We start from the raw sequence: 23,859 nt of genomic DNA on the forward strand, positions 1-23,859 counted from the left end.
AATACTAAATCCATCACTCAAAGCCGGGAAGGTCACGTATTCGGTATTGCAGATAAAACCTCTCACGTGAGAGGTTTTATCTGCAATACCGAATACGTGATCTTCCCGGCTTTGAGTGATGGATTTAGTATTTTACGCTTTGTTTCAAATTCAGGGAACACTCAACAGTCTTTTTTTGCCAAAAGTCACCTGAGTCACCTGATCGGACAAACGTCTGATACTACTTTTGTTGGGGTGCTTTTGTTTATTTTGAATTGATCTGCTTATATCATTATTTATAGCTATCAGTGTTATTACCTAAAGTTGACGACGAAATGAAATCCATCGGTTTATAATTATAACGAACAAGATTAGCAATACTAGTGCGGAGTGCCCAACTCAGCTTAATAAGCACGCCGAAGCCCAATTGACTATTGCGTCATTTTCATAGTTCATTTTGGTATAAATAACTAAATAATCATCATTAACGTTCGTACTATCCTAACATATTCATAATAAGGTCATTACCTTCGTGGTCGATCACCCCACCATAATTGTGACCATTCACAAACAGTCTACATCTCACTAAGCTTCATGTCGTCTACATCTCGTTACATCACTTACCAGTCAGCCAATTATCTCACCAGCGGGAGCTCACTCAAAATAGCTTCTTTTCCTGGCACACACCACGTGACCTCACTTTCTCTCTAAAAACTTAGTCAGAACGTGATCTAACCTTAACAGGTAAACGTGAAGTTCCTAACGTTCCCCTCCTTCTTCTCTTCTTAAAAACATGAGGAGCCGGCGGACCCGCATTGTAACGCGTCTTATCATGTAGTAGTTATCATAACCACATTACGTAACACACACACATTACACACTGTAACCTGCATGTCACGTGACAAGCTTGCAGCAGCAGGAAACTAGCGGCTCTGTGCTGCTGCACGTATCATGTGTGCATAAAGCAGCACCAACTTCTACCTGCTGTTTGTCCTAGACTATATTATCGTGTGCTATTTTTAGATCCTCCACTGCACGACTTGTCCTTGCTCCTTGCACGTACTACTGAAGATATATCTGCTACACTGCATAGGACTATTTCGGTGGTACTGCCCGTTTATTTTAGAAGTTCGCGTTACTTCAGCTGAGACTGTGATTATTCCTGTTGGAGCTGGAATCCAATATAAGGCTGGACCTGACCATGATGGGCATAAATGAATCTACAAAGTCACTGCTCAGGTCAGTTTATTGCTTGTTGTACGTCAAGTGTGTTAAATGTGATTTGCTGCTATCTTGGTTGTGCTATTTTCAGGTACAGCTGCATGTTTTAGTATCTGCCATCTGGAATATGCTTGGAACAGTTTTTAAGATTCAGATTGTGTCGAATCGTTAAGATAAATAACCACAAAACTATTTTATAAGTTCTTTTAGTTGTAATTGTGTTACTCTGTGGTTTACTTGCTCCGTACTGTATCAATTAATCATAAACCTTACTTTGTTATTATAGTATTATGACTTTGTTATTACTTTGTTGTAACTTTGTTATGATTTTGTTATGATTAACTACGACCTGTTTTACAATGCTAGACGCCTTTGCACAATCCCACTGCTACTTTACTGATTAAATATTTGTGCGTATTCCTGTCATTAATTAATATTTTGATTCGTTATCTTCAACCCCGTACAAATGCTACAAATCCTCATATTATTAATGATGATCAGCACTCTAAATTTACTGTTTAAGGTAATGACTAATGATATAATTATGTAATTGTTTATTGTAAGTATATATTATCTATCTTTAAATTGATTGTATTCGAATATCATATTAATAAAATACTGAAAACTTAAAATGTTTATGGTACATTTTTATGATATCTATATTTTAAGCTGCAACCTTTTTAGTCCATTAGAACAAACTTTATAGTATGCCTTGGTTGCAGGATCGTTCCAGTTTCCACTAATAAGCTATAGGTGCACTTAGGGACCGATATAATTGCTAAGTTCCTATGACCAGTTTACTCGTCATTTGGTGTTTCGGTGTCCCTAATTTTGTTTACACTCATAAGTCACTTTTGTAAAGGCATGTACATTCTTGTGAAAAGGCCCTTTAGGTGTGAAATTGATCTGAATCGGTGTATTTTTGGACGCTGATTCCGAATCACCCCACATGACGTAGGGTAAAAATGCTTCCACGGAGAGTTATGGGCAAAAAACCGTTTTGGTCACGTGACAGGCTAGCAAAACATGAATTCGATTGTTTAGGGCTCGGGTTAGGGTTAGGATTGTGGTAAGGGTTATGGTTAGCTTCGGGGTTATGGTTATGGTTATGGTTAGCTTCGGGGTTATGGTTATGGTTATGGTTAGGGTTCCGGTTAGGGTTGGGATAAGGGTTTATGTAAAACCGTTTTGTACGGCTGCAAAACCATAAAAACCAAAGTCACGTGAAATTTTTGGGCGAGCGAATTAGTAAGAGCCGTCTTCCGGCGTATTTTCTTTGTAATAAAATTAATAAAAATGATGTACTACTTTTGATGATACAAACTCAAAGTTACTGGACCATTATTACCAAGGTTACTGTAGCAGTATTATCAAGGTTACTGTACCATTATTATCAAGGTTACTGTACCAGTGTTGTCAAGGTTACTGTACCAATGTTACCAAGGTTACTGTACCAGTGTTGTCAAGGTTACTGTACCATTATTATCAAGGTTACTGTACCAGTGTTGTCAAAGTTACTGTACCATTATTATCAAGGTTACTGTACCAGTGTTGTCAAAGTTACTGTACCATCTTACTATATATAAAGCGAGACGATATATATATATATATTATGATTGGCTACTGGGACACGTCATACACACGGTTGGATTGTTAATTCGGTTGAAGTACCTTTACATCCATTATCACCATAATCTGAACATGATTTATTAAAAATTTGCAATATCGAAAACGAAAAATCTGAATAAACTGAAAATTTTAAAACTGAAAGCTGCACTCAATTGATGGAAGGCAAAAATTTACTCATAACTAGCAAGGTAATAACTACAAATGAACAGCAGATTTATAAATCTGCTGATAAAAATTAGATAAAAGACAAGGTAACTGATAAGAGTTTTAAAATTACACGTAAGCAGATAAATTGTCTAAAATTTCTGTCTCAAATCAAGTTTATAGTGCATCATGAATTTAGGCTTGTTCGATCAAAGTTATATTAGGAGATATTAGGAAAATAGTTCGGTCGGCCGGAAGGGAGTCCAGACTGAGTGTGGTGTGGAGGCAGGATCACCGAGAGACTCGAGATGCTTGTGAGAGTAGTGTACTCATCTAACCGCCATCCAGTATGTGCCACCGGTAGAAATACATATATTATGATTGGCTACTGGGACACGTCATACACACGGTTGGATTGTTAATTCGGTTGAAGTACCTTTACATCCATTATCACCATAATCTGAACATGATTTATTAAAAATTTGCAATATCGAAAACGAAAAATCTGAATAAACTGAAAATTTTAAAACTGAAAGCTGCACTCAATTGATGGAAGGCAAAAATTTACTCATAACTAGCAAGGTAATAACTACAAATGAACAGCAGATTTATAAATCTGCTGATAAAAATTAGATAAAAGACAAGGTAACTGATAAGAGTTTTAAAATTACACGTAAGCAGATAAATTGTCTAAAATTTCTGTCTCAAATCAAGTTTATAGTGCATCATGAATTTAGGCTTGTTCGATCAAAGTTATATTAGGAGATATTAGGAAAATAGTTCGGTCGGCCGGAAGGGAGTCCAGACTGAGTGTGGTGTGGAGGCAGGATCACCGAGAGACTCGAGATGCTTGTGAGAGTAGTGTACTCATCTAACCGCCATCCAGTATGTGCCACCGGTAGAAATACATATATTATGATTGGCTACTGGGACACGTCATACACACGGTTGGATTGTTAATTCGGTTGAAGTACCTTTACATCCATTATCACCATAATCTGAACATGATTTATTAAAAATTTGCAATATCGAAAACGAAAAATCTGAATAAACTGAAAATTTTAAAACTGAAAGCTGCACTCAATTGATGGAAGGCAAAAATTTACTCATAACTAGCAAGGTAATAACTACAAATGAACAGCAGATTTATAAATCTGCTGATAAAAATTAGATAAAAGACAAGGTAACTGATAAGAGTTTTAAAATTACACGTAAGCAGATAAATTGTCTAAAATTTCTGTCTCAAATCAAGTTTATAGTGCATCATGAATTTAGGCTTGTTCGATCAAAGTTATATTAGGAGATATTAGGAAAATAGTTCGGTCGGCCGGAAGGGAGTCCAGACTGAGTGTGGTGTGGAGGCAGGATCACCGAGAGACTCGAGATGCTTGTGAGAGTAGTGTACTCATCTAACCGCCATATATATATATATATTTCATGGCTGGACTTCTACACAATAAAAGAAAGCGGTTGTGATTAGATCGTCGAAAGTCTTTGCATCATTTATTTACATCAATTCTGAGAAATTATATCATTAAAGTAACTACAACAAATACGAATCATATACAATTGAGAATAAATACAAACTAAAAGCAGTGGGAAAATCCGATGAACTGAAATTTAAAAAAGAAACTGAAAGCCGTTAAAAATGTACTCTTATCTTATCTCTTATCTAAATACTGATAACTGATTCTCGGAAAATCACTTTAAATCACAACAAAAAACCTGTAAAATTAATACTAAAGTAAAAAATGTAGTATGCACGTCTCTGGAATAATGGTATAACTAAATAAAATCTACAAAATATACTAAAACTAAAACTAAGCTCCGGCAGATTTAAAAAGTATATGGTTACTATCAAGGGTGTTCATACCCCCAAACCGTTCAAGGGTTTTCAATTGGGTCTGGTAGAACCCCTCTCTAGCTTCCATAGCCTTTTCTTTGTCTGCTTTACTAATATTAGGCTCAAATACTAAAGCGTCTACTATAATGACAGAAAGGTGCTTACTAAGTGAGGAATTATAGGAGGCTATGGTGCTAAAATCTAAATCATGATCAATATCTAAAAAATGGTTAACTAATTTACAACTTCTTATACCTTTCTTTATGTGACTCTTATGGTTAGAGAATCTCTTAGGGAGATTTGAGGTAGTATAACCGACATACGACTGTTTACAAGTCTTACACTCCATTAAATAAATGAGGTTATAACTCTGACAAGATATATACTTAGTTATAGGGAAAACTTGTTTAGAATGGTGACTACTAAAGTTGGAACAGGGGGACAGGAAATTTTGCTTACAAACATAGCATTTACCACAAGCATGGCACCCTGGGTCGACAGCCCCGGGAACCGCCCTTAGACTTTCGGAGTCTGGTTCCTGGATCTGACTTGCAGTTGTTTCTCTCTCATTATCACAGTTTAAAGTTCCACTGGCACGGTACTTATTGTGTACAAGCATGCCACCGATAGTTTGATTCTTTCGATGACTCACGAATACACTGTCCGCACGTACCAGCTTCTTCAGGGCCGGATCAAGGTTGAGAAGGTGCTTATACTTATGGATAATGCCCCCCATGTTGGGAAGTGCTGGATTTTGATCCATCACCATGGGTATTAAACAGGCAGTCGACTCATCCTTGTCTTTAAGGGTATACAAGTTTTTCCTATTAGCTATATCACTAAATTTGTTAAAGGCATCTTCTATAATACTGGAATGATAACCTCGGGCTAGAAGGTAACGTGTATAGACCTCTCTCTGCTCCAAGAAGTTAGTGTCTTCACTGTTGTTCTGTCTCACCCGCCTCGCCACTCCAAAAGGTATGTTTTTTACAACATGGTTCCTATGGCATGACGTGGGGATAAGGTAGCAGTGGGTGTCACTAGGTTTAGAGTAGAGTTTGGTGTGGACAACATCACCAACAGCATAGACATAGGTGTCTAGAAACTCAACGCCGTCCCTAGAGTAGTCGTAAGTAAACAAAAGGTTTGGGTGGATACTATTGAGCCATTCCATGAATTGTAATAGTTCCTCAACAGTACCGGGCCAAGCCATATAAATGTCATCACGTAATCTACCCCAGAATGCTGGTCTATGAGGCGGGCCATATTCTAGATCTCCTTCGTTAACTAAGATATCAATCTTATCCATAGCACAATCAGCATACTCACATGAGTTCTTAGGACCCATCGCTGCTCCACGCTCCTGGCGGTATGTTATACCGTTAAATGAAGCAATGTTGTAATCAAGAGTAATTTCTAGTGCTCTAATAATGCATTCTGTACTAAACAATTGATCACCACTACTCCTTTTATTCAGGTGCTTAGTGCATTGTTGGATCCCCATATCCCTAGGAATGTTGGTAAACATGTTAGATATATCGATGGCAACATGTATAACCTCCTTTCCCAACAATATGCTAGACTCGTTCAGGCTATCAATCTTCCTCAGAAAGTGAGGGGTATCAATAATTCTATAATTCAAAGTGGCCTTCTTCAATTCATACGCAGTCAAGGCAGAAAGGTTTTCAATGTATGAACCACAGCCGGTGGTAATCATCCTCCCAGGATACAAAGGCGGTTTGTGTGCCTTGGGATTCAGGTACATGTTTCCAGGCTGGTTAAGCTCAGTACATGGAATAACCCACTCCTTGACCTTCTTGGACATACCTAATTCATCTTTAAACTCAATTGTCCAATGCGAAATTTTATCAATCAATTCTACAACTAAATCATCTACATTATTTACAATACTATATACAGATCTATCATTTAAATGTACACCTATTCGTTGAATATAATCTTCTTCACTAAGAAGGAAGAATCCTACTCCTTTATCGAATGGTCTGATAACAATGTCTTTCCAACCTTTGACTTCTTTGAGAGCTGCTCTGATGGGCGCAGTGATGTTATCTGGTGAGACGAATTTCTGAGTTGGCCTGTGGAGGTCTACTTCTGCTCTGCAGCATTTTATAAATGCCTCAAGTGCAGGGTTTTTACAAGATTCGAAAGTACGTGATGCATCAGTCTTTATAAGACAACGTTCCATGTCAGTAACTCTCTTATCTGCTTTGTTGGGTCCACATTTAAAGCTATCAAATACAACTTTAGCTCTCATTTTAGAAAACCATCTACACAAATCGTTCTCGAAGCGGCTTAGATCTGGTAGGGGAGGTGTAGGTGCAAACTTGTGAGACAAGAAAAAGACATAGAGTTGCTCTTTACTAAGCTCTTTGTCTGTAAGATTTACAACTGTTCTGGACATGTTTTCCATTATATATTTATCTGTGCCATTTTACTGACACCACGGCATCAACTTTAGGGAAATTGGTAGATCACCGACCGGCTATAAGCCGGTTATAAGCCGGCTATAAACCGGCTTATAGCCGGCTACAATTTTTATAGCCGGCTATAAGCCGGCTTATAGCCGGTTAGTAGCCGCTTACATTTGTTGTTGAGCGACGGCTATTAGCCGGTTATAAGCCGGCTATTAGCCGTTTAGGTATCGAAAGTGGTTATAAGCCGGCTATAAGCCGGCTATAAGATATTAACTTAACTTCATCGTACTGAACTGAGTTAATATCTTATAACCGGCTTATAACCACTTTCGATACCTAAACGGCTAATAGCCGGCTTATAACCGGCTAATAGCCGTTTTCACTGAATTTCTTATAGCCGGCTCCTGACTATCGTTCAGTACGATGTAGTTGAGTTAATATCTTATAACCGGCTTATAACCACTTTTAATACCAAAACGGCTAATAGCAGGCTTATAACCGGCTAATAGCCGTCGCTCAACAACAAATGTAAGCGGCTACTAACCGGCTATAAGCCGGCTTATAGCCGGCTATAAAAATTGTAGCCGGCTATAAGCCGGCTTATAGCCGGTTAGTAGCCGGCTTATAGCCGGTCGGTGATCTACCAACTGGCCCAACTTTAACGCAACTTTCCGCAAAAACCGTAAAAGATATACAACTGAAATTTTGTTGACTGAGTCAAATGCTTTTATGCTTTTCAAATCAGCATGAAAAAATAAAAAATTGGCCAAGGAATAATTATTTTAGTGCCCAAAATTTGGACCCCCAAGTGGTGTCAAAAACGCGAATTAAATAGGTAATAATTATTTTAGTCTCTTGAGTCTTGACACCACTTTAGAGTAATACGGGTTCCTGCTAGTTATTATAAAGGTTACTGTACCATTATTACCAAGGTTACTGTACCAGTGTTGTCAAGGTTACTGTACCAGTGTTACCAAGGTTACTGTACCATTATTATCAAGGTTACTGTACCATTATTATCAAGATTACTGTACCATTATTATCAAGGTTACTGTACCAGTGTTACCAAGGTTACTGTATCAGTACTATCAAGGTTACTGTATGTACCAGTGTTACCAAGGTTACTGTACCATTATTATCACGAAGGTTACCTATTTTCAGAGTTAAGTGGTTTAATCGATGTTGTCAGGGGTAATTATAATTAATTATTTTCTTTGAAGTAGCAGTACCAGTACCGTAACCAGTAAAACGAAGATTTGCGTGCTACGATCGATAAAGTACCGATTACCTAAAGTATTTATTTATCAGTTACAGTAGATGTACTTACGATAATTAATATTTAGACTCACTCTAACTCTATTTTGGTACTTGCTTACACCTTCATCAAATCTTTCAACCGCTACAAATATAAGTATTAGATGACAAATTATCATCAACATTTTCCTTGCAATCCGTGTATTTTGCCTTGACTGCTCGAATCTAAATTTCCTTGTATTATTTTAATCTTTGTCTAATGATCGATATTATTTTCTTATGGTATTTCCAGTGATTAGTCAGAATAAAACAGGATCCGCCTTTATATTCAAATTCAATAATTAGTGTCACGAACCTGCACGGACACCATGGAACGGTAAATGTTATCAAAAGTTGTAACTATGTATAAAACTTGTTTTATTAGTCTTAGCAATGCACATAATTGCGCTAAATATTTCAAAAAAACTGCAATTATCGTTGTAACGAGACAGGAAGAAAGACCGGAAATAATTACCGGAATTTTGGGTGGAAACAATGGGTGTGGGCAATGGCGTTTTGGGGCTTGCACTTGGCGTTATTGTACTTCTTTATTTTTATTTAGCAATTTTATTTAGCAATTTTATTATTCCAGACATCGGGTTTCCTCAGAATCAAGTTATTTCGCACGCTCGTTAATATCCATCAGATATAATAGGGAGGAGTTAAGCAGGTAAAGGAGTAAATTGCCGACTTTAAATGAGCAGGTGAGAAAAATTATGCCGCTAAAATATCGATTACATTTGTTCATGCACATCACCAGCGCTTACATAGTAGGTGAAGTCATATTAGAAGACAACTTCATCATGAAGTTATCTGACAGTCGTTTATACACTGTATTAGCCACTATTAGGTAAGATAATGACGTTATGCTTTGTTCACAGATTCGGGCAGTGCATGGAAACTTTTAAAATCTTCAAATAAAGGGTTCATAATAGACTTCCGATCGTTTACGGTCCTCTATATTAGCACATCCTTTAGTTAAAACCAGGATTAATCACGTTCTGCTATTTTACATTGCTGTATGCTAATTAACAAGCCCAGAAACGAGGTATGGTACCAGTTGACATACACTGTGACACTGAGTGCAGCGTAGCAGGAAATGGCCTTGTCACGTGGGCTAGATAAGCACACTTTGTCTGCATCCCGTGATCTTGGCAACCCTACATGTGGTATCACGTGCGCGCAATAACGTGATCAGCTGAGCGCGACTCTGATTGGTGTTGCCAGGTGACCTCACTAGATATTGCCCACGTGCGCGCGTCACGTGAGAGCTTGTGTCTTGCTTAGTTCGTTGTGTAGTGTTGGCTGTGTGCGTTTCTCCGTCTGAGCTCCGTATCCTACCCCCATCAGAAATATGTCATGTGAGTAACTTACTAACCTCATTTAGACTTTAAACCCCTATATTGAACTCCGGTTTAATCTTATACATGTCACTTAATAAGTTTGTCGAAGTATACTTCATGGCAGGTCATCGTAAATCTCTCATCGCATTGCCTAGCACTTGGCTCTAACTCTCGTTCTAAATATACCGCCATCGATTATCGAATATCGGCGCTTATATGCTTATAGTTTATCCTGTACTTACTACAAGTAAAGTAACGAAATTGTACTGTGAACTGAGTGTGGTAGTGTGACACAACCCTCTAGGGAGTACTTATTGGAGGGTATTTTCCAGCGTGCAGTAAAGACTGTACCAACTCACTACTGCTAGCTTGTTTACTGTTTAGTGTATGTCATTGTCCGCATAAGACGTATAGTTCCAACTTTCGTCTTTGTTCTTCAGTTCTTGTGACCTGATTTGATTTGATCATCATGCAAATTGTGAACTGTAGACGCTAGACGGTAGAGTGAACGTAAGAGGTTATATTGATGTAGCAATTGTTTACTTGAGAGGTTTATAACGCTAGCCATTTGGGCCTATTTGGGCATCTCTTGACTCTTTATATATATATCATAGTGCAGAGGTCCATTGTTCACAGTGAATTAACCACTGAGCTGTCCCAATAGTTAGGGACAATTAACATTAATATAGGACCATCTGGGAAAAAATTTGCGACAAGCTGATTTTTACAGGAATGTGTTGTCCATAGTGTCAGGAACCACCCCAAAGAGTTTTGAATCTGGATCTGTTGAGCAAAAAAAGTTACAGCTAATTTTCTCCAAGCGCGTATATTTATATATATTAGCCTGAGGACCGCACTTGAAAAACTCGTAACTATCGTAATAAAGACCCCCAGGAGTACCATAGGGGGTGTAAAATTACCGCAATAGTGACATTATGTGGGGCGAATCAGTGTTTCAGGGTCGTCAGATCTTTACTTATTGAGATAATTTCATTTTTATAGGCTGACCTCTCAACAATTTACTAAAATTTTGAAATTTTACTTAAATTTGGAAATTTTACTTAAATTTGGAAATTTTGCGAAAATTGTTGTAGTGGGGATGTTATGGAAGCCGAGTACGGATATGGCTTCCTTATTTTGTAGTTGTAAATAAGGTTGTTGATTTGTCAACAATTATCACGTTTCAAATTCTGATAAAACTCTTTGTAAAGCTTAAAAGCCGTATTTTTGAGATGAACTTACCCCTGCCAATCCTCCCGTCAATTGGAAAGGTTTCATGAAATCACTGCATAAGCCCAATGTGAAGGCAAGATCACAAATTGAGTTCCTGCAGATAATCGATCAACCCCCAGACAGCTACTCAACAGTCTATACAACACTTATTGAGTGCTTGAAGACAGCCTCAACCAAACCGATGGTAATCACCTTCGATTTACCACTTTGGTTGAAGGCTAGTCGGATAGTTCTCGAGACAGGAATGCCAGTTATTGTTAGGCTGGGAGGCTTCCACACCCTGAAAAGCTTTTTGGGGTGTGTGGGTTATATCATGGCAGACATCGGACTGGAAGACCTTATGAGATTAGTCTACCCTGGGAATGTAACTCACATAATATATATATAATGGACGGTGGATCCTATTACAAAGCACTGAGGGCCCACTTTTTAATAGATTGTGCTCTGCTGCTATTTATTTGAGGACAAAATAGCAGAGGAGGATCTTGAAGATATGGCTAGCTACACATACATAGCTGCCAAGTGTAGCAATGAAAAACTCGGTGTAAACCACAAGACCAGAGTCGTACAAGAGTTATCAGAGCGTATAAAAAAGAAGTTCGAGATTTTATCGTCGAACAGCCGCACAGCTGCTCTTTGGACAACTTATCATGGTTTCATTTGCTTAATAAAAGATTTTATAAGAGCAGATCGGTTACATGACTTCGATCTACATCTTGCAATTGTGGCTAAGATGTTGCCTATCTTTGCAGCAGCAGGTCGAGGTCAGTACTCCAAAGCTCTACGGCTGTATCTTGAGCAGATTACCGTACTTGAGATTCAGTATGGGGCACTAGTCAAAACGTTCAAGGTCGTAGGTCTGCACACAGTTCGATATAATGAACACGAGTGGTCTGGTGTGTGGACAGACCTGTCGATCGAACAGCGACTAATGAAGGCTGTAAAGTCATCAGGGGGTTTGTCTGGAGGGAGAATACGAACTCATGAATCTGCCCATAAGTTATGGACTGCAACCCTCAATCAAATGGCGTTGATAAACGAGAGTGTCGATGAAGCTATTGCAGACTTATCCAATAAAAGAACAACAACAAAAGTCTCTAGTGCTAATCACTCAGATCTTAGCAAATCTTCTGTACAGAAAAATATTGCAGTGTTTACCAAGCTGTTGTGTTGGTTTAAAGATACAGCTGATTTCGACGAATCTGAAGACAAGACTAAAATGCTATCGTACTCAACGGGTCTCATATCACAGAAAGAGAAGGATAATGTCAACCCAGAAGATTGCATTTCAGTTGGTACTGCCCTCCAGAAAGAGCTGGATGGAAAAAGCTTTATCGATAAGTTTCGAGTTAAAGGCAAAGTCGGAAACTTGACCCTTCTAAAGAGGACAGTGAGGGTGAACGAAAAAGACATTGTTATAGACTCATTGACAATTTTTAATCGGCTTGTCTTCGCATCTGAACGAGAGTCTACACTGGAGGAAAGCTTGCAATATGAGCTCACAGCAATGCCGATGAGTCTTTTTAACAATGAGCAGATGATGAGAAAGGCAAACAAGGCAGCCCTTGGGCAATACCTCAAGAATTATGTTGATTGTACTGTGACATTTAGCAACCCATCCTCCCCATTAATAATTGATGGTGGATGGATACTCTATCAAGTTACCTCGTTCACAGGCTTTGAAACATACGGCGACATAGCTAATGAATACCTTAAGCTAGTTCCGAAATCCGAACAGCGGAAAGTGATTGTTGTGTTTGATGGCTATGCCCGATCGACAAAAGATCATGAGCATCAGCGAAGAATCAAGGCATACTGCTCTGATATAGCTATTAAAAGTACTACTGTGTGCACAGTTCCAATGAAAAAAACTGTTCAGCAACTCAAAGAACAAGCATGAGCTTATAAAGTTATAAAGCTTCTGTCGAACGTTTTTACAGTACATGTAATTGAAGTACATGTAGCTACTGATGATGCTGATACCATGGTAGCTAGTAAAGCTTTAAACTTGTCCTTCTACGAAGATGTTGAGGTAAAAGCAGAGGATACTGATATACTTTGCCTCCTTATTCATCATTTTACTGAGAATCACAATGAAATTGTGATGACGACCAAAAACGGTTCACACTCGATCAGTAAAATAGTAAATGCTCTTGATGCCAACATAAAACGCATATTACTGTTTGTTCACAGTTTCTCAAGATGTGACACGGTCAGCAGTATACATGGCTTTGGTAAGGTGAAGATATTGAAAAAGGCAGTTTCTTTTCATGAGGAGGGTCATTTAGCATCATTACTCTCTGTGAGAGTTTCAACAAATGAAGTAATTGAAGCTGGCCTCTCCTTGCTTCAACATATCTATGGAGATAAAACCAAGGCACTTGAAACTCTCAGATTTCTCAGCTACAGTAGAATGATAGCAAAGAAAAAACTCAACCCATCAAGGCTACCACCGTCTACATCCTCTGCAACTGAGCATATATTAAGATCATATCTTCAGTACCATAACTGGGTGACACTCGACACTGCAAGTCTAAATCCACTACATTATGGATGGGAGATGAGTTCTGAAGGATACTACCGGTCAATTCCGACTAAAGCTGCGATTGCCCCGGCAGGGATGCGCAACCTCATTTGCTGCAATTGCTCGGTGGAGGTTGAGAACCCTTAAAAAGTTGTAAGTACTTAAGGTGTTCCTGCCGGAAGTATGGCTTTAAATGTCTACCTGCATGTGGTCAATGTCGTGGATTAAGTTGCACTAATGCACCCGAAAGACAGGACGATTCAGGAGAATCAAACAACTCTGAGGAAATGGGATAGCCAGAAGTGACCTAATAGTTGCCAATCAAAGACACCATGCTAATAATTCAGGACCTTTTTTTACAGAATTTGATGTGATATGTATATTATTTACTATACTAATATAAGGATCAATTGACAATTGAAAGTAAATTTTAGAATTTGAATACTGATAACTAGACAATGTTTTAATTGTACAACAATTTTGCTAAATTTCCAAATTTAAGTAAAATTTCAAAATTTTAGTAAATTTTTGAGAGGTCAGCCTATAAAAATGAAATTATCTCAATAAGTAAAGATCTGACGACCCTGAAACACTGATTCGCCCCACATAATGTCACTATTGCGGTAATTTTACACCCCCTATGGTACTCCTGGGGGTCTTTATTACGATAGTTACGAGTTTTTCAAGTGCGGTCCTCAGGCTAATATACGCGCTTGGAGAAAATTAGCTGTAACTTTTTTTGCTCAACAGATCCAGATTCAAAACTCTTTGGGGTGGTTCCTGACACTATGGACAACACATTCCTGTAAAAATCAGCTTGTCGCAAATTTTTTCCCAGACATTTTGCATTATTCCCTAACTACAAGTTGTCACGCCTCAGCGCTTCACATCTTGACGTTTTGTATACCCTCTTTTTGTCTTGTGACTTCTGTGTACTAGCTAAGTGCTGTGTCCTTTGTCACATTATCACATTAAGACCCTTAATTGCGGGACGATTAAGTGTACCGCATTTGAAGATTTATTGTTACCACGTTTAACGTATAATATACTGCTCAAATCTGGCTTAACATCACGGAATATTATTTCTCAGCAGTTTTAATGAGGCCATTACACATTCTATGGTCGTAAAATACTTCCCCAGCTCTTAAACGATTATAGCTATCAAAAAACCGTCACTCCGCCTGTCTCTTACGAAATGTGATGCAGCTCTGCAGCTCGAGTATTTATGAAGCAAGTTATAGCAACACCCTCTTATTCTAATTTCTACTACCAGTTCTGGCTAATGTAGTAGCTTGTAAACTTTTTGAGCTATTTGATTGATTTTTGCCTCATATTGGTCTATAATATCGGTCTTCATTTGACATTTGAAGTTAAACTGTTACATTTATATGTATAATAATGTTGTTTAAAAGGTTGATCCTTTCTGAATTTTAAGCCGTCTCATGGTGCCAATTAGCGCCCCTATTTGACCTAATCCTGCCCCCACTATTACTGAGAGGAGATTTTTCGTTCAGATTTGATATTTGACGAGCATCACAGTTTACAAATTCTTTGCCATATAAAAATATCAAACTTAAAAACCGATTATACTATCGAAGGAATATACCATCTGAATTGGTGATCGCTATAATTGTCTTCGCCTGAATAATTGAATTTGGATGACCACATGTCCCAGTTGAGAAGGAATAATTGCAGCAAAAATATCTCAAGTAATTTCCATATTTTTAGTCTCGGCTCAGCAGCATGCCGTCAGACAAGTAATTACTTTTGATACAGAATTACAAATAGTTACGTTCTAGAAAATTCTATTTCTTTTACCTAGTTTTTGTCGGTCCTTTTTATATCGTACCAAACAGACATGATCTTCATTAGTTTCACACGTAGTTTATAGTCTGCCAGCAGTCATATAAATATAATGGTTCCAATCTTTTTACCCCCGTCAAATTAAAATTCTCCTTTGAATACGCGTTGATTTACTTTTCAATTATTGTAACTGGTCATTTTTGGTCTATACTATTGTGGTTAGTACCTATAATGCTCCCCAAATTAGATTCTTCGAATTATCTCCAACAATTTCAAAATCTCATTTAGCCGGCCCCTTTCAGTACACCTCTCATTTTAGTCACGTGTACTTTTTAGTCACGTGTCCAAACTCCAAGATACACTGATACTCAAAAACCCATCAGAGTAAAGTGCCATTTATGACCATAGTATGATTATATTTATCACCACTTTAAGACTAGCAATAGCCGGTCCCTGTTTTTCCAACCAATAATCACGTGTGACTGAGACACCGCTACTCATCCACCCCGCCACCCAGCACAAGACGGATTAGACTACAAAATTTGGCGGTTCTTGTCACGGCGATTATCACGTGACAGCGCAAATTGCACTGATCGGGTGTTGGTATAATTGGTGAGTGGATCTTCTCGCCACGATTACTGGCCAGCTTGCAGGATACCTTTGCGCGGTTACACCGCCCTAAAAACGATTATTGCTGCTAATTTTATGATCTGATTTTAACCGGTTAATAGGGGCCTGGGACGCACTAATCACGTGGTTTTATGACTGTTCGGTTTTATGACTGTTCGGTTTTGTGACTGTTCGGTTATGTGACTGTTCAGTTATATGACTGTTTTGTGACTGACATGTTTAAATTTCCGAACGATTACACGTGATTAAGAAATAAGTAACCATGTGGCTGAGAGGCAGAAGAGCTGACTTGTCCAAACTTGTCATAACCTGGCTGAACTCATCAAATTAAGTAGCCCTTCACAGAGAATTCAACACAGTAACCATGACAACACAACCTATTACTATCACTTCCACCCGGCTCTCTCGACCAGCTACCGCAATTTTACCGCATTTAAACCGCACTTCTCAGTTCTGACTGGCTGACTACTCGCCTGAACAGGGTAACTAGCAGCTCTCTCACAGCCAGCTGATTGGGTGCCTCATTAACTGCTTGTGTCGCAGCGAATTAGTTAATTAGTTACCTAATTAGTTTTGATTAATATTTGAGGACATATTGGGCGTTATATATAAGGAGACGTCACTGCATGCTGTGTAGCATAACTATCAATTGGGTTTGCTTTCGTTTACAGTCCATCACTTGCAGTTTGCTGAAGGCATTTTATCACAGTATATTGAAGGCACTTTATTGAAGTATTAAGGAAGGTGTAATATAACGATAAAGGAAGAGTTATAAATTACAAGGATTTAATTGAGCTAAATGTTAGGTGTTGCTTAACTTGTTTCTAATGCTTTGCTTACCCCTCATGTTATATATAACTATATAGTATATATACTATTTGTTTGTTACTATTTGTTTGTATTACCTAACTCACCACTTTTTACCAACTCATTAGTTTACTTTTTAGATGCGGTTTTGTTGTCACAGTACGTGAGTCAGTGTTGGCTGTGTGCCAAGTTAGTGTTGGCTGTGTGCCAGTGAATTGTAAGGGTGTTGAACCATTTCCGTTTTACGCATCTGACGTGTGCTGCAATTAATTTCTCCTGGAATTTTTCTGAAAATGGCAGATTTTTACGGAGTTATTTTGTCGTGTATAGTGACCAATGTGTTGTCTAATGCAAGTCAAATTGGCTAATAATGTTATCGTTTGTGGCAGAGTTATTAATATTGCTGCTTGCGTTGTTGTAACATCGGTGTGTGTGTGTGTGTGTGTGTGTGTGTGTGGTGATATGTTATGTGTTTACGTTATGTCACGCCAAGTTGCTCTCTTTATTTTGTAGAATGGCATCATTGGAATGACCTGCATTTTTGTTTTCCTTTGGTATTTATTTCGTCTTTCGTGTGTCTATGTTTTTGTCTATCTTTTGTCTGTCCTTTGTCTATTTTCGTACTTTTGTCTTTGTTCTGTGTTCTTTTGTCTCTCTTCCTGTGTTAGTGTGTTCTGATGAAGTGTTTACTTCAACGTGTAGTGAAGTGTAGAGAAGATATTTTAATGAGTGTCTTTACGGCAGCTACTTCGTTAACATGACAGTTAAATCTTGACATCATGTTAAGAGATTTATGTTTTGTCGTTACTGTGTTTTTTATTTCAATTTATGAAACCTTTTATTAATTTTTTACAGTTCATTGCAACAGTTTTCAGTCTATTTGACAACCTTTCATCAGTCATAGTAATAAGTCTTAATAAGTTGATTGTATGCTGCACAGACAAAGGTTTCAGTTGAACTTAATTACAAAGTAAAATGGTCTATAATATTCATCTTTAGCCCCCCTGGGCCCTGACTAGTGACTAGTTACTATATTCTATATTACTGTAATATATTGTTTAGGGCTTTGTAAAGGGGCCTAAATAAAGGGCTATATAAGGGGACTTAAATTCAAACTTGTAGTTGTATGGGTGGAAACCATGAAAAGGAAGATCAGTACGGACTACGGAATCATAATATATTTGGGTTTTAGTTTTTATGATGTAATAGCTGTAATACACGTAATAAGACAACATTTTGTAAGGTTTGTAACACGTTTTTGTTTCAGTATTATTAACACTTTTTATTCTAGGGACAAACTGATGAAAGATAGGCGTAAACTAGAGTCTGCCGAGCACGATCATGTGAGTTATTACACTTTCTACATCTTTACTTTACATAACTGTTTTGATTACTATGTTATCTGTTACGCAGAAAACTGTTTTTATGTATTATATCTAAAGACTGATGACTTGTTATTATTGATTGTTAATCCAGATTGACGTCAGTGATCATTAAATCGGTTATTATTATATTTATAAGATATTTATAATAGATAAACATTTGTACTGGTGTAATTGGATAACAATTCAACATCTTCCACATCCTGTCAGACTAATATTACATCACGTCAATATTCGTCTTCACACTTCTGGCAGTTTATTGGCTTTGGAATCAATGACATGTCAAAGTTTTCCTTCTTTTTGGATTCTTCCGTCTGCCAAATCTAAAACGAGAGAGTTTAAACCCTAAAACGACATAGTTTTAACTCTCCTTTTCCATTCCATTCGTCTCGTTCGAGCGTTAAAGTTCACCTCTAATGTCCATGGGACTAGCACGAAGGTATTTAACTTTGGTGGGGATAATAAGGGAGATAGTTGACTCACCATGTGTGCTACTTCTTTACTAGTTTACTGCTAAAGTAAACGCTTGACGACAGGTAGTTCAGTATTGCATATTTACGATATTATCTCCCTGAGTATCTCGGGATATCTCCAGTTTTAGCTGAATCGGCCGGAATGTTTCTTTAGAAACAGGGCTGGTTTCCTGAGAAGCTGGAATATTTGGCTGACATCAATAGGAATCACATGTGCATTCAAAAGAATTTTGTGGAGGATCAAAGCGGTGCGGCTTTCTTTTAATTCAAATATACCGTCTTATTTGAATTTTGACGGCCTTTGAAAGGTGTATTATAACATGTGACAGCAGCTGGCGACAACACCCTGATTTGAGTTTGTGTAATTCCTGACAGCTGTCTCGAGCCATCTCCACCAGTCAACCTGTTTCTTTAACAATATATTTTTAAAACCGGATTCCGGTGGAAACTTTCGCATTGACCAATAATGGAACCCTTCCATTAGACACCGCTATATTACTAGACATACCTTAGTGCAAGAAATATAGGCGGCAAGAAATTAAGGCGATTCTGACAAAATCGCCTTAATTTCTTGCCGCCTTAATATCTGACCACCGTAATTTCTAACCGCCTTAATTTTTTTTCTTGCGATTTTTTCATAAGAAATTTTCGTGTGATTTTATTATTTTAAATTTACATGTCGATTTCGTTATTTGCTAGAATTCAATGAAATACATATTTAAAATAAATTAACTTGAGTCTAAATACATTAATATATCAATTAATATTCTCGTCTTCTCCTTCTTCATCAGAGTCATATATCTCCAGCAGCTGCAATCCATAACCAAGATAGTCGTCGTCATCTTGCTCCGTCGTGTCTGGAAATAGCTTCTTGATAATATCAGCTGATTCATCCTCCAAACGTTTGTCGAAGCTGTACTTTTCGTCGACTAACTTCTTGAGGAGCGTTATTCCCTTCTCATTGGTCCATGAAGCAGTTACAGAGCACTTCACTTCTAAGCCGCCCTGTGTAAGAGGAGAACGTGCAGGTTTCTCCTCCAGGATTGATCCATTTGCAGCGCTCAGGATCTAACTTCATGTTTTTTATCTCGGCTTCTCGGACTATATTCTATTGAGATTTAAACTGCAGTACATGTGTTATTAATGTCAGTTCAAATTCGAATGTTCGTACAATTTTACATTTCATTTTTAAGCTTTAAATCGAGTTTTAATTTTAAAAAGAAATAATTTTTAATTTTAATGATGATATGTAGTATACATACATAAAAATTCCTTGCCGCGTACAGAATGTGCACTATCATTTTGTCAAATGCAATGAATATACCAATTGACTTGCAGTTTGCTGATGTAGTGGATGTCTACCTAATTTAAAATTATAAACTTAGACGACAGAACAGCAATCACTATAAATATAATGTGCATGCACCATTTAGTTTTTATGTGACCAATGTCCAATATATCGTATTTTTAAACAGATTTCTATGCTTTATAGACTGATAAAAGAATAAAATTGACACTATTTCGACCAAAACTATAACCAAATTTGCGATCAAAAATCGTATTTTTTCCGAAAAAAATATCGCCTTAATTTCTTGCCGCCTTAATTTCTAGCGCCTTATATTCTTGCCGCCTATATTTCTTGCACTAAGGTAATCCCCGCAGTTTCGTATGCTCTTTACCAAATGTGCCGTGCAAAGTTGCTACGGGTAAATGGCAATGAGATGAAGAATTTCTCCGATATAGCCGTAATTATTGGGAGCACGCAATTTGCTGACACTCTGATATTTCAAAAGTCATTAGAGAAGGCAACCTGGAATACTTCTCTGCGATTTAGGCACATCTTCAGAAGTGATATCAGCTTTAGAATTTAGATTGATCACCATGAAACGGATAACCAGAAGAATAAATCTGCCATAAATTATGTGCTCTGAATAATGCATGGAGATCTGCCACATCGTTCACGACGCAATAATTACTGCACCTACCAATCATAGCAACGATTCGCTTACTTTAGGAAGATTAAAAGCTCTCTTTGACACAGGTTAATTTTCCAGGGGCGAAAAGCAAGAAAGAGGTCAGTGTCCCCCATTCCCCAAAGATCGAAGAGGAGAATTATCGAGGACAGCGTCGAGCAGGTAACAGCAACGTGAAAATTAGATTTTTAATTTAACCAAATTTAAATATTTAGTTTAATCTAATTTAATCTAATTCTCCTTCCTGGTGCTTTAGAATATCCAAAATAACATGCAACAGCGTTTCTCTGTCAACAGTATTACATTAACATACAGACTGCAGTTACCACGAAAATATTGTGTACAAAAATAACCACAATTAATCCAATTTGCACGATAAGAATTATATAAGTATATACGTCCGACAGTTTAAATAGACTTCACGCTGTAGAGTCATAGAGTGGTAGACTGTATCCGTTATTTCGTCACTAGCCGCTTGCATTTAAACGTTGAACTTGAGAACCTGTGATCATATCTGAATCATCATAGTTGTCAAATCGTTAAAACCCGCCTAATATTTTATGTTGGCTGATTTTGCTTGTTTCTTTTCTTGGAATGTTGGTTTCCAGAAGTTCTCGTGAAGAACAAGACACGCTTCTTCAAAGTATCTCAAGAGTCAGTTTGAATTTTTGTTCCAAGTTTAAAATGGTATCCAAAACGTCAAATTTAACTTTATTAGACTAAATATAGTTATAATTTTATTGGACTAAATATAGTTATAGTTACTGTCATAAGTACGAGATGTGAACCGTGTTCCCATCAGTCAATACAACAATTATTTATTAATTATTTAATAAAACAATTATTTATTTAATAAAAGAATTACGCACCTTCTCTTCAGGTTCTCAGAGACACAATATTCCAACTGTCAGTTAATAAACTTCAGTTCTCCAGATGGAAGATGCACGAGCCTCCTCTGTCTAGGTTAGTTCTCTCATTTACCGCCGCCAATTCCTTTCTTCAAACAAAGTTTGAGCAATCAATGAATCAAAAACACGATTTACCGCGAACTCTTCTTATCAGTATCTCCTCTTATCTCCTCTTATCTCCTCTTATCTCCTCTTATCTCCTCTTATCTCCTCTTATCTCCTCTTATCTCCTCTTACCTCCTCTTACCTCCTCTTATCTCCTCTTATCTCCTCTTATCTCCTCTTATCTCTTCTTATCTCTTCTTATCTCTTCTTATCTCTTCTTATCTCATCACATCCCTAGGACGGTACTGATCTGGAACATGGTCAGAGTGATAGACAAGGAGATCCAACAGGAGAAAGTAGTGGACGACGTGCTGTCTATCCTGGGGGATGAGTCCAACGTTAAGTTTATCAAAGTCTGTAGAACAGACTGCTCTGGTGATTCCCAGAGAGATTCTGACAGAGTGAGTGTTTTAGAATTCTTCTGTCATATTTTAGTAATAAATTGCACTTTAAACTATCCAAGGCTACATGTGTCGATAAGTGATTGGTTATGAGCGTAACGTGTCGAAAGGATCTCCATTGTTTTCCATTTTACCGTCTTTTGTTTTTATTATTTATCATCCATTTTCCCTAACTTTTTCTGTTCCTACAGGTGACAACGGAATATTCAGATACTGAGGAAGTCGAAATGTCAGAACCACTAAAACTGGTGTCAGGATTAGTGAGCTCCAACAAAACTGACTGGAATACGGCGCCCGAGTCTGTGACTGTTTAGCGACTTTAAATGAGAAACTATGAGAACTCTGCGTGATAACATCACTTGTGACGGCTATGACGTCATTGCTATAACGTCATTGTTGTGACGTCATGCTGATTGTTACGCGCGCAACTTTCTTATTAGTGTCCCTGTTTGAGTGTGTTGTTAGTGTGAAGTGTGAGTTGTTTACTTGAGTGATTATTTTGAGTTTGGTTTTTATTCTGGCAATGTTGGCTATGTATCATTGGAAATTTATCAAAGACTCGAAAGCTTGGCAAAAGCGACTTGAACGTGCTGTTTCTGGTCATCTGAAACGCACGTGAGAATATGAAAAATCACGTGTCACGATCATGCGAAATAAAGGGGCATCCGGCGCACACCGTTGAATAACCGCACGCTTTCATTATACCAGCTTTACTAGAGCGATTCATAATTTTCAAGATTTTATTTTTCTGTGGTGGAATGTTAATTTGAGTTTACGTTTGGCACTGAAATTGCTACAATTAGCGATCAGAGTTTTGTTTTTTCGAATAACTTTTCGCTCCTAATTCATATAAGTTTTAGAATTTGTGCTACGGCTGGTGAATATTTCTTTAGATCAATCAGAAGTTTTCTGTGTATTATACTGCTGATAGTAATTGTTTTAGGTTATTGTAAGTACTTCGAATAGTCCAAAACCTTGTTTCGTATTAATGATCCAAATATACCTTTTAAAGATATTAATTCCTTGAAATAACACTCAAAACAATAAAAAGATATTGAACAATTCGGCAAGGTTTTGGTTAATTCGGACCCGATTTCTATTTATTAAATCTGCGTGATGACTGCGTGATTACTGCGTGATTACTGTGCCTCTTCTTTAGCGCTACTCTTTGCATGGTCGTATCAGGGTATTCTTTCCATTCTGTTTTTCTTAAAGCTGCTTATGGTCAGCTCATTTCATGAAGCAAACTATGCACAATACTATCTGATCCTCCACAAGACACTCATCCTGATAGTGCACAAGACTATATGTCTGCCTCATGTCCGGGTATTGTTTTTAAACGGCGTATATTTATATTTGTTATCTGCATATTATTATCATGAATATTATATGAGTCAACAGTACCTTGTACACCCAAATTTGGGCTCATTGAGACCCACTTTGTATTTTCATTATTCTGTATGTGGTCCCCTGACTAATGACAAAGCTGCAATCAATTCAAATTTGCTGGTCATTAGATTTTAGAAACCAAAGTTTAATCTTCTACTCTTGAGTCGTGTTTTTCTTTCACTTTTTGATATTCCTTCCTGTTTTAAATTTTAAATATTCATAAATTTATAAAATCCGATATTTGTGTTGACGTTTAAACCTATATAAGCTTATAAACTATGGATATTATATGTGATTTCATCCTTTCAGCCAGTTAAAATTATTCAAGATTTGTAAATTTCCAA

At 37.5% G+C, this 23,859-nt stretch overlaps 2 protein-coding genes across 2 annotated transcripts in view; both read left to right on the plus strand.

Annotated features, from left to right (window-relative positions):
* LOC134818365 (uncharacterized) overlaps positions 1-23,859 on the plus strand; it is an 82,140-nt gene that overhangs the window by 43,331 nt on the left and 14,950 nt on the right. The window lies entirely within an intron of this gene.
* LOC134817935 (uncharacterized) lies at positions 889-23,243 on the plus strand. Its single transcript, XM_063827309.1, has 6 exons — positions 889-1,218; positions 18,176-18,227; positions 20,794-20,874; positions 21,593-21,675; positions 21,964-22,126; positions 22,318-23,243. The coding sequence occupies exons 1-6, from the start codon at positions 1,181-1,183 to the stop codon at positions 22,438-22,440; spliced, it is 540 nt and encodes a 179-aa protein (XP_063683379.1). The 5' UTR covers positions 889-1,180; the 3' UTR covers positions 22,441-23,243.

This window comes from Bolinopsis microptera, chromosome 7, assembly GCF_026151205.1.
Source record: "Bolinopsis microptera isolate Bmic1 chromosome 7, MBARI_Bmic_1.0, whole genome shotgun sequence".
Classification (NCBI taxonomy): domain Eukaryota; kingdom Metazoa; phylum Ctenophora; class Tentaculata; order Lobata; family Bolinopsidae; genus Bolinopsis; species Bolinopsis microptera.